General features: G+C 39.3%; 1 protein-coding gene across 1 annotated transcript in view; it reads right to left on the bottom strand.

Moving 5' to 3' along the window:
* sxc (O-linked N-acetylglucosamine (GlcNAc) transferase sxc) overlaps nucleotides 1-15,458 on the bottom strand; it is a 129,842-nt gene that overhangs the window by 82,748 nt on the left and 31,636 nt on the right. The window contains exons 2-4 of the mRNA XM_083126574.1: nucleotides 4,930-5,080; nucleotides 1,392-1,635; nucleotides 603-671 (exon numbers count right to left, since the gene is read on the bottom strand). Of these exons, the coding sequence (XP_082982700.1) occupies nucleotides 603-671; nucleotides 1,392-1,635; nucleotides 4,930-5,080 (464 nt within the window). The remainder of the gene's footprint in view (nucleotides 1-602; nucleotides 672-1,391; nucleotides 1,636-4,929; nucleotides 5,081-15,458) is intronic.

The raw sequence follows: 15,458 nt of genomic DNA, 5'->3' as shown, positions 1-15,458 counted from the left end.
GTCATTAACATAACTACAACAGCAATGCGTTGCTGCAGTGATTATGTCACTCTAATTCCTCAGGTGTTGTCTTACCTAAGTAACAACGCTCATCTTTTCTTCACTGGCTCTGAAGAACCTGTGAAGAACCGATTTGCAACAAAATAAATCCATTGGGTTTTGGCTACTGAGTCTTCAGCAACCAAGAAAGAAAAAGCTTCTGGTATTTACTTCAAATTCATCGCAATGTGATTCCTTAAAATTTTTTGACCAAAAAAAAGGTTCCATGAAACATCAAATCAAAATCATTCCCAGCCTTTTATTCAAAGCACGTGAACTTTCTCTTGGTCGATATCTTCAGCTTGAGAGAGACAGTTACGCATTGCAAATACAGCTGGAATGTATCTTCTCTCCTGCAAGCCATAAGTATTCAAAGATTTTGAAGCAGCAAGTGTTTTCGTACCCCATGAAAAAGGATTTTTATTGTTAGTTACTTCAATTGGCATGCAAAGGAAAAGATGTTTCTTGTTCTTCTTCCTTCTTTTTGAGTTTCTGATAATATTTCTTGCAGGAATTCAAAGGAAAGAGAGCCTTCTCCCTAATTCTATGTTAATCTGTTTTACCTTAGCTTCATCCAATCTGCCTAGTGCCTTCAGAAGATTTCCAAGATCACTCCGTACACAATACAAATCCTGCAATAAAAGAAATAGAAATCAATCATTTAACAATATATTAAATATTAAAACAATCACTAAAATTAGAAATTAAGACACTCCATGATTACAGTTTAGGGCCATCCCATTGTGGCCAGGTGGGATGTACAGACTACATTTTTGATACTTAAATAACTAGGCTATTAACAGATAAGCAACAACATTTCTCTTATGGTTTCTGTGTAATGGATTATGAAACTAAAGATATTGATTAAATATAACTACACTTAGAATACTTTCCCAGCTTTATAGCTATAAGGGAATGACTTTATGTCACAGGTGGGGCAGACAAAATCTTTCCTCTTTACTTAAGAAGAAATGATGAAAATTTATTTAGGCCAAAGATAGGACATGAAGGAGAAATTAATTGTTTTTGGTGTGTTAGGTGGGGCAAAATACAAAACAAAAGTAAATCAAAAAGGTAAAACAAACAAACAATATGTAAAATTCATATTAATAAATTATGTATAATACTTGAACTGGCAAGTTTAGATTGTTGACTAGTTCTAAAAATAGATATTCAAGGTCACTTTGTCATGGAACACCACTTTAGTGTTCATGGTAAAGAGACTATTTTGCTGTGGGAATTTTCTGTTAAAAAGCCACCCCTTGGGGACTCAGGACATGCACAAGACGGGCCAAAACAATCCCAAATGATGATCATAAGGGAAGATTTCGTGTGCGCCATGGTGAACTTACTGGATTATACTGAAGGGCGGTAACATAAGCTTGAACAGCCTGCTCCATGTCTCCAGCTGCAACGAGAGCGGCAGCAAGGTTGATGTAACCATCAATGAAGTCCGGTTTCAGCCTCACAGCATGGCGGTAATTCTCTAGTGCTTCTTGTAACTGGCCTCTCTCCTTGTACACATTACCCAGATTACTGTATGCTTCAGCTAAGAGGGGATTCTGCTTGATAGCCAGAGTACTGAAATGAGCAGACCTAAAAAAACAAAACAGAAATACAAGTTCAGGTACAATGCTTTTCATTACAAGTCACAAAACAATAATTAAGCAAGAAATAATTATTTCTACCTAGCTTTAACATGACATGGATTTATCAAGAGACCAGTAACCTTCAATATCATCTTGCAATCAATTAAAGGTAGAACAGGGTGGCCACTCTAGAACCATGATAAAATCCACGTATAATATCCGGTTTTCAAGGTGAACTTTCTAAAAATTCAAGGACACAAGCAAATGTTTTCTCTGTCATAGAAATTATGTATTACCAGGGCCGGATTTTTTTTGTTGTAATTATCGATAAACGTGAAATGTAACTGAGAGATGCAGCAAGTAGTATATGCACGATTTATCACAAATGTGACCATGGCCGTAGGCAGGAAAAAATTTCGGGGGCGAGGGGTTGATTCATAATTGTTGCCATGGGCGTCGCCAGAAATTTGAATATTAGAAATAATAATAATTGTACAATAATAATTAAAATTTCATAAAACAATTTTATTCCATAATAATAATACTAATAATTATTATTATTATATTATTGTTATATCATTGAGGGGGCTTACTCAATCCAGCAGATGAGTGAATATCCAGCACAAGTTTCTTTTTGTTTTTTTTTACGTTTCATACAGTGTGTACTGAAATGCACAATTATTATACTTCGTCATTAAACTTTAGATACCTTCAAGAGAAAAGCTTTAAAAGTTAGATGGAAATTTTAGTCATAAAGTTTTTGTTGTTTGACTTTAAAATTAAATTTTTGGAATTTTGAAAAGTGTGGAACCAGTTACTCTTTTTAAAAACTTAGCCTGGTGCATGGATTGTAACCTCAATCGCGAACGTAATGCGCTACAAAACTGGAGATCCTAGGTTTGAACTCCTATCAAGGGGGATTTTCGACTTTATCGGACAGGGAATTTAAAAGCTGGAAAGGGAATTTTGGGACAATCATAAGGGAATTTTTAGTCTATATTCCTTGTGACGCAGGAGCAACACTGGAAAGATGACAGCAGAAGTGATAATGGAGGGGTCGCGGGTGGGTTACGATTCTGAGAATAAATCCTGTTTCACTCATGTTTCAGAATTCCAAATGTATGAAAATTCTAGCTCGATCGTTTCAACATTGTCTCAATGTATTTTTGTGATGCTTCGAAAAAAAAATTGAAAATTTGTTACAGATTTTGTTTTCTGAACTTCCATTAATCCAACATGTCAGAAGTTTCGGGGGGGGGGGGGGGGTTGAACCCTAGAAACCCCCCTCTAAATATAGCCATGAATGTGACTGATTTACGGCTGTAATTTTCTCGCGAATGTGAAAATTTACTGTCTCTGCGAATATTTTCATTTTTACAATAAAAACGAAATATGACATTTTTTACAAATTTCTTTTTAAGAAATATATTCGATTTGAAGATATTGGCTGCAAAGGAATGAGAAATCATTTGGAAAGGCACAGTAACCCTAAAGTATTATTTTTTATGTGCAGGCGACTGGGTTTTCCTGATCCTTTGGAACATTCCATTTATTTAGAAATACGTTCGTTTTTAGCTGCAAGAGGAATAGAAGGCATGACGGCATGAACTTCTATTTATTATCTTGGGTTTCCCCCTCGCCTTTCTACCAATGATTATCAAGGGAGGAAGAATCTTCGAAAGTAACTGGCACCAGGCAAATGCCACAGTAGTGTGAAACACGTTTTGTTCCCCCACCCTTCATTCACCTCTCAGAATTCTCCTTCCCCCTCCCATTGCAGTCTGCCTGTAGGCCAGGTGCTCTAGGCACATGCAGACATATCTTCTGCAGTGATGGGAATTCCAAGATAACACTGGAGGTATATTTCTACATTTCTGAGAAGTTAGAGCCCCTCGAACTTTCTCTTTCTTTTCTTCTTTCCTTCTCTCTCTTCCCTCCTTTCTTCTACTACAGAACTACTTAAGGTAGGCGTATGTATCAGATCAGTTTGTTCCAGTCTTTCTGACCGAGATGGGAAGAAATCGTGAAGTCAGTGTCACCTCATGGGCTAACCAATTCAAGGAAAATGGTTTCGTGGCAAGTGGTACTAATATATTAATGTGTAAACATTGTAATACAAGAGTTGAGTGGAAAAGGCACGATTCATGTGAAAAACACATTCAAAGTAAAGGGCATTTAAATCGTGTTAAACAAACGAGTGCACAGGATTCTGCTCCGAAAAGACAGTGCAGTATTCAAGAAAGTCTTCAAGCCCAGAAAAAAGTGAGAGAAGAAAAATAAGAGTTCGCAATGGACACAACGAAATTGTTTCTAAGGGTAAGCGTCGTTTCGTAATTTGTATACTATGCACTATGCTATGTAATAAGGCCAGTTTCAAATAAATTCAAAGGAAATGCAGGATGGAAATAATAAGAAGTAAGGCTGATATTCAGAAGGCGAAATTTAATATTTACTATTTTGAAGTTCATTTTCCCATAAAAGTTGCAAATATTATGCCTTGTATAAAACCACTCATTGATTTAGTAACATTATGTATAAGTGCATGGCATTAAAAATTACCAAGAAATTACTGCCATATTTTTAACTATAAACACGATATTTTATATATTTTTCACAAAATTTTTGAAAAATTAACACAAAAAAAATGAAAATACACACCTATAAATACAAGTCACAAATGTTACGAGATATACTAATCTATGAAAAATTATTAATTGTACAAGAATTTCAAACTCAAAATGTACCTAATCAACTACAAGATATCTTATCTTGCAATAATCTTCCGTCTGCCAGATAGATTGTTCTGCAAAGGACACTAACAAAGTAAATGGATTGAAAAAAATTTGCTTTACTTTTCCATGCAGTTTTCTTTTCCATTCTTGATAAAAATAAAATCTAAACTGTGAAAAACTTACCTCAGTGCATTTATAAATATGTATAAATTCAATAAATAAATGGATAAATAGAAGTTACTACTTTTAAAGTCTATGGAGAAAAATTCATGCAGAATTCAAGCAATTCCCAGTGAGTAGCCTCGCTGTAGAAACATGTAATTTGGTGCACCAAAAGATGGGATGAAAATGATGGAATGCCAACTTCATTGAGCCATTTTTTTCATTAACCACTTGTCTGCTTGATGAAACAATCCGACCAATCAATACCTTCCGATTGTTCAGAAACTACCACAGGTAAACAGGTAAAATGTTGTTGTAGGGGGGAAAAGTTGCCCCCCACTTTTGCCCCCGCACTATGCTAAACTACCTCCAAAAATAAAAGACAAAATTTAAATAAGAAAACTTACTTGTCGAGTCTTCTACACTGGAAATGAATGGAAGACAAGAGCAAGAGAACACCCGTGTTGTTCGTCTCCTGTCTCCACAGTTGCATACAGTGCCTCTCTGCATTCTCATAGTCTCCTGCTTGATATTCCCTATGAGCCAATTCAAGAAGTCCTGAAACAGTAAAATATGTCAATTGTGAGTAAATAATGTAATAAAATAGCAGTGCTGCAATATACACAATATACGAAAAGTATACAAAACATCTAATATTACACAGTCCAAATGACCAAAATTATACACAGAAAGAGAAATGCAATGATCATAACATAGTAGCCATACAGAGAGATGCAATGAAATTCTTCTCTACGATTGTATCAATTACATCATAAAAACTTTGGAATTTGCCCCTAGTTTGTATAAGGTACAAGGATACGAGGGTTGCTGGAAAAGTTTCTGCAAACTACCACCAACAGTGATGCTAGTGTTCTGCTATTATAAAAATCGGAAGAATAGACCTTCTTTATGTTTAAATTATCTTTGATTGTTTGTTTAAGCCTATTCGTTTATTTTTCACAGCAGTTTGAAGTAGTAGTTTCATGTGAGAAATGGAAATTTCTCGTGAACACTTTTGAATGATTTTTTATGATTTCAAATGTAGTTTAACACTGAAACAATGCATCGAGCGACTTCATTTGGCTTTTGGGGATTAAGCACCATCCAATATGACTGTGTACAATTGGTTTTCCGAATTCCAGCGTGGTCGCACATTTCTCAGTGATGAATTTTGTGAAGGTCGTCCATCCACATCTGTTGTTGCCAGTAATGTTGATGATGTGCATGAAATGATTGAGAGAGGTCGGCATGTGACATTAGCTCCTCTACAACTACATATATCTAAAATGTTAGATTTGTGTTTACTACCTAAAATTACATGGTCTATCTGATTACTTGATCCCCCATCCGTGACTACTAATACTGCAACCTTTGAAGTTAAAGGACTCTCTTTTAAGAGAGATCAGGAATTTGAATATCTTGGCGCATATATAATTGAGAAGGGAAATTCTCTGACAGAGATTAAACACAGGATAAGTATGGCAAATAGAAGCTATTTTGGACTCGGGAAACATATGAAGTCTCAGTACATCAGAAGGAAAACAAAAGTTAAACTATACAAAACGTTAATAAGACCTATTTTAAGGTATGGATGTGAATCATGGATAATAACCAAGAAGGCTGATTCAATGATCGGAAGCTTTGAAAGGAAGATTCTGAGGAGGATCTATGGGTCGATATATGAAAATGGATTATGGGGAAGAAGATATAATATGGAACTATATCAGCTTTATCAGGATATAGAAATTGTGAAGGAAATTAAACTAACATGGCTAAGGTGGTTGGGGCATATATACCAAATGCCAGACAACATGGTGTGTAAGAAGATCACATTTACGAATATGGATGGGAGAAGAAAAGTAGGAAGACCACCTTTAAGGTGGGTTGATTCGGAGGAAGAGGAACTGAGTGTGCTTGGAATTAGGAGTTGAAGAAGAAAGGTTATGAATAGAGATGGATGGCAGAAGACTCTGGAGGCCAGGGTCTGTGATGGACTGTAGTGCCAGGAAAGAAGAAGTGGTGTAAAGTTGTGTGAACAGCGTTAATCGTTTCCCACAGTCTGTGTCCTTGGTAGAGGAAACCCTGTCAAATTTCCCAAATGTTTGCACGATACCCTCAACATGGACGGAGCTTAGTTGAAATGAACAATGCGAGAAGAGGACAGTCAAACTCTTCAAACAAACATAACGACAAACTTTGTGTGCAGTGTTTCTCATATTTTAATGACAACATCATGTAGGAATTGGGACTTCTATTCTTGAAATCACACTCCTGTCAGTGTGAAAACAGTTCCCTGTTTACTTTCAGATATAAAACATAACCATGTGAGTGCCAGCGTTCGAACTTCAGACAGTGACTGGAAGACTCTCTTGAACTAAAGTTCAAAGACACGTTTTAGACTGAGCAGCGTCAATGAAGTAACAGTTGTCCATGCTACAGTGATTCACATTTCCTATTTGAAGACTTTAATCAGTAATTCTTAAGTGTAAACATTGAATTTGTCTCCGTAACTTATTGATATGAATCTTCAAACGTCACTTTAGACTTCATACAAGGCTGCCCATCAGCGGGCAACAAGCTTCACTTGTCTCCAAACTGGTGATGGTTGAGACTTGCGCATAACGACAGTCAGCTGTCGCAGTACTGTGTTGTGATCGTAAGTAAAAGCATGCATTAAACTACTGTATTCACATATTTATCATTTCTAATTTTCTCTTGTGATATATAATATGGCTGGCGCGTTTAGTAAGACCAAGGGATTATAGGATTTAATTGCCTATTTCCTTTGGCTGGACTCAGGACCCTTCAAGCAAAATAAACCTCGTCCTTTGGTTGCATTATGTAATTGTATATTTTAACTTGATAACATCTTTGTCTAAATTTATCCCCCCCCCTATTTTTTTTGTCACAGGAGTGATCAAACAGAATTTGCTTCTTCTTCTTCATGCCCCTCACCGCTTGTATGGCAGCAGTCTTGGGCAACGGTCTGAAAACATTGAGGGCTGGAAATTCGCGCACTAGTATGAACAGCACAATATTTTGTTACACTTCACTTCACTGTCACTATAACACTGCAATGATGAGGGATGCTATCAAAAGCGAAGTTCACACTGTCGAGCAAATCCATAGAGAATCAACATAGTAGAGGGGGAAGGTGATGAAAGTAAAAAGGGCAAGGAGAGAGGAAAAGGAACCTTTTTTCGAAGGAGTCTGTGAAAGAGTGCCTGACGTTGTTTATTCCATAGCGGGCATTGAAAAAGTAAATGGGTGGGGGTTTGTTTATGTTCTCCACAGGTACAATTGGGAGAGGGAGTTTGGTGAATTCTTGCCAGATGATCGTTTGTGGTCACGTGTCCCGTTCTAAGGCGTAGGATACAAGTGATCACTTCACGAGGCATTTTTAGGTGATGAAACCAGGGTCGAATAGGGAGTTTATCGATGAACCATTTGTAAGTAGTGGTTTTTGCCACTGCGGCATGAACCCAATTTTCCCACTGGGAATGAATTTTTTTTTTGACCCGAGGTAAAAGATCAGTATAGGCAAGTCGGATAGGAGAGGGGGAAGGAACGTCCACAGCTGTTCTGGCATAAAGATCCGCTAGGTCTTGATAAGGATTTGCACTAGTCAATTACAGCATCTCAACAATGGTTCCCTGGATGTAACAATTTGCTTAGTAACCAAAACTTTCGGCTCATTTTCAGTTTCAAAGCTGCTAGCTGGACAGAATTTCAAGGGTGGGTGGTGGATTGTGGCAACAAAGCACACGTGCTTGTAGCAACGAGATGAAAAAGGTGCAAGCCAGTTGCCAAGTCATTGTTTTAACTTCGTACAATGTGAAAATGTAAGATATAGAAATGTGTTTTTTATTACACACTCATCAGTTGGATATGCATTGCATTTCCTGACCATTACCGAGATTGCAATATTGTTATAAAGCATTAATTGTGGCTGTTTCACAGATGAAATCAACATTATATATGGCAGAGATATTACCACATAAACAAGCTTCAATCGCAAGAAATTTCAAATTTTTACGACCGGTTTACAGGAAGATACACACAATTGAATTAGACTTACATAAAAGAAAACACACAAAAAACTATACACTCTTTGGAACATTCTTGTCTGAATAGAGAACAGAGAGAGTTAAAATCACTTTGTCTTGCTTTTGTATCAAAACAGACACTTTTGTTTTTTTCCAATGAGGTGTACTTGACTATCTTCGTCCCTTGAGTAAAATTTTACATGCACCATGCACATAAACAGAGGGCTCAATATTTTTGACACAGATACTATGCCTTACACACCTTTTCATTCATAATAGTTATTAATGGGCTTAGTATGCCATTCGTATAATGTAATCAATAGAAATAATAATTTTAATTTCATGATAGTTCATTAAAAGTACACAAGTAATAATGTAAATTTGTGTTTTTGCCCAACTTCCCTGTTGTAACTTTGTTATTCATCTCATTTTTAAATTTATTTGTTTTACAGGTACCTCTCAAGAGTACTTTTTATGCTGTAAATATAAAACTAGCATTTTCAAAGAGCTATAACTCAAAGAGGAAACCAGTAACAGAGTTCAAATACATTCTGCTAAAACTTTGGATGTATATGTCCCCCCCCCCCAAATGTATATATAGCTCTGATATTATATTACTGCGGTGGCTCGGTCGGTAACGCGTCTGACTACCATGCTAAAGGTACCATGTTCGATCCCTCGCAAGTTCAAATCCGGGAACTTTTCTAACGTTGGAAGCGGCCCCGGCACCCACCCAGCATTGAATAACATGGGTACCTGAGGGAAACCATGGGGATAAATGCAGTCACATCACCCCCACTCACGACCGGATTAAGAAAGTGTGGGGCGTTACCCCACACCCCCTATACGCCTTCATGGCATGGTACTAAGCACAAGGGAGCACTTAATTATTTTTTTTTACCCCACTAAAAAAATTCTAAAATCCTAAAGCATGTTTTTTGTTCACAATGGAATATCAGTCTTGGCTCTAAATTTCAGCTACCTGCATTACAGATGGTGAAAACAAGGTACAGCACACAAAATGTAGCTTCAAATGAACTGAAAACAATGCATTTCCACCCAGCTGTCTATTATTTTTCTTGGCTGAGTTATCATAATTATCGTAACTGCCTGCAAAGGTAAAAAATGCAGCAAATCATAAAACAAAAATGGTCACAATTTTCAAACGAAAAATAATGCCCGTTTTCAACTACTCTCGGATATGGTCACAACAACAATTTTTTTTTTTAATAAAATCCAGCCTGGGTTGACCCTTTCATTTTTTAAAAAAAAATTTTTCTTGTGCTTCCCTGCAAATTTGGTCCATCCAATGTCCACATGGCTGATACTAAAGTGATATTCCGGAAATTTCTTCTGAAAGCTGATGCTTTGTTTATACATTGTTGTTATTTATTTCCCCAAGAAGTATCAGCCTATTTTCCATGAAACTTTACATGGTTTTAAAAATGTACCACTGCTACATACATCTTTCTTTCATTTTTGAATAATTATGGTGGCACAGGGGCATGCTCAATACCAATTCCTTTGTACAATGTCGAATTTCTTCTTTGTCCCTTAATTTTTAGTACTGTAAAGTACAATATATAAATTTCACCTCTCCTAAAGACAAATTTGAAGGGTACACACTTGAAAAGTTCCCATTCGGAGAATCAATACATGCATGCAAGGCTCGATCCAGTAAAGGTTAACACATTGGGGTCTCACAACGGCCATAGCCCGCAGTGTAATTAAAGTCAATGTGGACGAACGAGGGGCACAGCCCATCCTGCGATATGCAATTGCTTTGCCGATTGAACTACAGGCTATGTTCGTACTTCCTCTCATGTGCGTGTTCATTCTAGGGATGGCCAGATCCAGATCCTGGCAGATCCGAAATCCAGATCCGGAATTTTCGGATCTGTTTTGCCATCCCACATGCGCTTCTTTGGAAACTAAGAATGTGTTTATAACATATTGTTCCCTGCTAATATACATATATATATATATATATATATAATATACATACATACACACATATATATATAGTGTGTGTGTGCGATTTGTAATTAATTAATACACTTACAAGGGAGGTCTAAGTCTCCCCCTCCGATTTCCATGAAACTTGGCAGGTGTATAGAGCCCCCCTTCAAATGTCAAAATGAGGGAAATTGAAGTGGGGATCTGACCCCGAAACCACGTAAATATGGCGTAGGAAGAAACAGGGGGCATAGGGCCTCTCTATACACCTGCCAAATTTCATGGAAATCGGAGGGGGACACAGGGGTCAGATGATCCCCACGTCAATTTGTCCTCATCTTGACATTTGAGGCAGGTTTTGCCCCCTAAAACAGTTTTTTAGCCGAAACAAAAAAAACAACACATATTTCTTCCCTTGGGGCGCTCTATACACCTGCGAAGTTTCATGAAAATTGGAGGGGGACACAGGGGTCAGACCCTTACTTCAATTTGTCCTCATCTTGACATTTGAGGGGATTTTGCCCCCTAAAGCAGTTTTTAGCTGAAACAAAAAAACATGTATTTCTTCCCTTGGGCCCTCTATACACCTGCCACATTTCATGGAAATCGGAGGGGAACACAGGGTCAGTTCCCCACTTCAATTTGTCCTCATATTGACATTTGGGGGGGGGGTTGCCCTTTAAAACAGTTTATTAGACGAAACAAAAAAAAACGTATTTCTTCCTTTGGGCCCATTTATACACACACCTGCCAACTATCATGGAAATCGGAGTGGGACACAGGGGTCAGATCCTCACTTCAATTTGTCCTCATCTTGACATTTGAGGGGGTTTTGCCCCCTAAAACAGCTTTTTAGCTGAAACAAAAAAACACGTATTTCTTCCATTGGGCCCCACTATATACCTGCCAAGTTTCAGGGAAATCGGAGGGGGACACTTACATAAATTCCCTTGTTAGTCTTACATTTTGTAATTATATAACTGCATATATTATAATGTTTTATTTTAATTTGTAAAACTGTAACTGTAGAACAATTGTATAATTTTTGTATAACATTTCTATCTTGTTATATGTATCAAAGGTTTCATCCTGGAATGGAATGTCACATTTATGTGTGTTTTCATTTCCAATACATTCGAATGAATACATATTCGTTTCAATGGCATTTACAAAATCACCTCTGACATATTATGTTAAACAAGTAAGATTATTTTTGTGCACGAGTGTGTTAGCCGATGCGTAGCAAAGTATTTTAGGAACAACACTTGAAAAAAATTCTTGTAGGACTAAATATAGATCGACCACAAGGAAAAAAACCTTGGGACGAGAAGTCCCCATGCAGCTTTCCCATCTTCCCTCCACCTCGGGCCATAAGGGAGCATGGTCAACTCTCACCCTCCCCTACTCACGGCGGGTCTGCGCAGGTTGTTTTGCTCGTGGTTCCACTATAATGAAAAATTTCTTTGTAATCAAAGATCATAATACCTTTTAAGGTGTGGTAATATTATAATGGGATTGAGATACGAAACTCTCGGATCCGGATATTTCGGATCCGTTTGGCCATCCCTAGTTCATTCAAGCCAATCTGTTGAAATTCCGACCGCTAGGTGACTCATATGCTATTTTTATCTGGCACTTGCGACTTTTTGTTGTCGGGTTGATGTACCTTGAATTGTTTAGAATGTAGTTAGATCCAGACTGCATAGCGGAAATTCTGCATGAGGATTCCGCCTCCGAGTTTGAAGTTAGCGACGATTTTGATGATGCAGAGGAATTTGAAGATTTGGAAGGTAGACAATATTCGTAATAATTAATTGTTGACAATATAAACAGTGTTGCAAACTCTAGTATTTTATGAATGAAGTGAGAAGAGGTAATTTATTGGGTCTATTCATCTTGCCTCTTGCTTGATTCTCCTACATGAACTGATGTATTTTTAGTTTTTCCATTTATTATTTTGTATAGTGTATGTCAAATGAAATTTTATTTTATTTATTTATTTGTTTAATTTTTACAGATGAGGCAGAACCAACTGATACATCGTCTGGTCCTGTCCTGCAGCCACTTTTTCATACAAAAGCTAATTACCTGTTATTTGTAATTATTTTTTGGTATGTGCACATAAGAAGTGTTCTTATGCAAGATTCAAAATATGTATTGATAGTTTATGTAGTTAATTATTGAAATTTGCAGATTACAAACTTAAAATATCTCTATATTAACATTTGTTAGAATGTTGTACTTTTTTTTTCTTCACAAACTGAAAAAATATTAAAAAATGTCTGAAAATGAAAAGAAAATTTAACAAATTTTTGTTCATTGAAAAGAGGAAGTTTGTAGATAAAAGAAATGTGTGGTAAATAAAAAATTAAAAATAAATGTCCACTATTTGGAAAAATCTTATGATCTTATGAATTAACAAATCTTAAAATGTTAAATTTTCAAAGTACACATACAGTTTATGCACGCACACACATAAATGTAGAGAGATATCTTGTGATTTTGATATCCCATGAACATGCACAGTGCGGGCCATTTTGAAAACCAGTCTGTTGTTGAAGATTATAATGCTGTCAATATTGTATGGCAGGAACACTCGTCTACGAGAAACCGGTGCCTGACCAGGAAACATTGGTAGCGCAGATACTTGCAGCATTGGCCGAGGTGTGTACCATGCTGACTGGGGATTACCCACAACGCGTGGAATTCTGTCAACGACTGTTGCAGTTTTGTACCGACGATCCCTGTTTTTTTGGCGCCATGTTCTCTTCACGGACGAGGCAACATTCACCCGTAAGGGCATCTTCAATTGCCGAAACAGCCATGTGTGGGATTATGAAAATCCACATGCAGCAGTCTAGGTGAACCATCAGACCCAGTTTGCAGTGAATATCTGGGCAGGTATCATCAAACAGATTATCGGTCCATACCTGCTGCCACCATGTTTAAATGGCCGCCTCTATCGCACCTTTCTTACAGCAGATCATCATAAAGGACACGCCACACTGTCGACTGGGATACTCCCACTGCACGTTCAATGCTACGGGTGCTAGTGAACGGTGTGTCGTCCATGCGAGCAAGTACGTCCTCCTCGACTGCCGCCGTGCGCACATGTCTTGGGTGACCGACATGATGGCCTGCCCGTAACACACCCGATTCACCAAGGGTACGGTGCACGGGGTGTCGCCTGTCCGGATACAGTTCGCGATACAGGCGTGCAGCTGCTCAACCACTGCCATCTGCAAGGCAAGACAAAATACATATCCCTCAGTTCTACAAATGTGTAGCGTTCCATGGTACGGTGAGGACAGTACCAATTATGGAATACTGTACTCCAGTGCACAGGTGACACACACACACTGGTCACAACGGCTTCGAAACACCGTACTCAACTGTCGTACGTCGAGCACACCACCACCGCACCGGCTCTTTCACTGACACGCTCCCTGACGCTGCACTTCCAATCTGGCACTGTGTACGCAGAACAGACGCATGCAGCCCACACGTCCGCACGGAGCTATGGTACAATCAGCTGACGTTCCCGAGCCACCCGTGCCTGTGCTCTTCACTACCTGACTTCTGCAGTCAGGTGGGGCCATGTACTCTGGGGGTTTGTCATTGTGGAACACATGTAGCATCCTTCCTTCTTGCCCCATTCACCCACAACACATACGTCGTCAGTTTTGTTCGAGCCGACGGGGAGCACTTTGTACGATAGTTTGGTGTTTGTGTACACCAATGTGGGGTCACCCAGCAGTTGAACAGACGTGCACACCCTCATGTAGCTTCATTCCACGGCTGTCCCACGCAGTTTGTCTGTCCAGCATCACTCGGCCCAGTACCACACCCACGCTGCAGTGTGCTGCTGCTGTGGTGTAAGGCCATGATTGGTTTCGGAGCGGAAGGCTGCGGCCGAGGAGGGACTCTAGTTGTTTGGCTGGGGTTGGGCTCGGAAGCAAGCAGCACGTCAGGTCTGGGGACGGTGGACCTGGTGATCGGGCTGGACACTTTCAGACCTCGTCCATTGGTGTCGTCCACCGTATGGAGTGGTGGGGTCCGCAAGACACTCCAGGAGCCTATAGCCCCCTCCCACCCAGCGATGTGGCTCCGGGTTCATTTCTAAGAGGCTGATTGGGCCCCATCACGACGTTTGTAACATCTGTACGTGCACCTTTCATTGGCAATAACCTCCTGTGCCCGTAGTTGCTGAGTTTGTCCTGTTGGCGCACGACCTCTGTGTGACATTCCCTCAGTGCTGCTACGGGGAATCCCTCGTTCCGCATTTGTTGTCTCCTTGGTAGGTACCATTCCCCATCCGGTCCTCTTTCTCTTTTGTTGCACCATGCTTTGTTCTTGCTGTGGTGTCTCCCCACAGTGTTTGGGAACTCCCCATGCACTGCACCGCCAGCGCCACCATTTCTGCCCCGAACAATGTTCGCCTCTGTTGCCTGTTGAGTGACACTGACCACTTTGCTTGCATTCTCGGTGTGTTTCTTTGTCCTACATTGTCCTCCTGTGGTTCAGTGACCCCGCACCACTTTTCTCGACTGCACAGCTTCAGTCATGGTGTTTGTTTCCTGCTGTGCAATTGTTACTTCATGCTTCATTGCCCCTTTTGTCCCTATCGTTGTCGATCGCTACCCTTTCCCTTCACTTGTCTTGCGGGGACACTCCTATTTCCTTTGTGGAACCCCATGCGCATGCATTGCCCTGCTGCCGCCTGGTGCTTTTCAGACGGGCGAGTTTGGTGTTTCTTTTGACTTCCCTTGTTCCGCCTTTCTATCTTCACTAGTACTGGATGTACAGCGGTGTGAAGTTCATTTTCACATGTTTTCGGCGTTGTCTAGCTCCTCACGGAGGCATCTCTCGTCATAGTGGAAGGGGCACTTTCGTCTCTATTTCATGGGAGGTATCTGCGGTTTTCGTTTGTACTC

Source organism: Lepisma saccharinum, chromosome 8, assembly GCF_977018435.1.
Source record: "Lepisma saccharinum chromosome 8, izLepSacc3.1, whole genome shotgun sequence".
In the NCBI taxonomy this organism is placed as follows: Eukaryota; Metazoa; Arthropoda; class Insecta; order Zygentoma; family Lepismatidae; genus Lepisma; species Lepisma saccharinum.
This window is presented reverse-complemented; position numbering and strand designations above follow the sequence as displayed.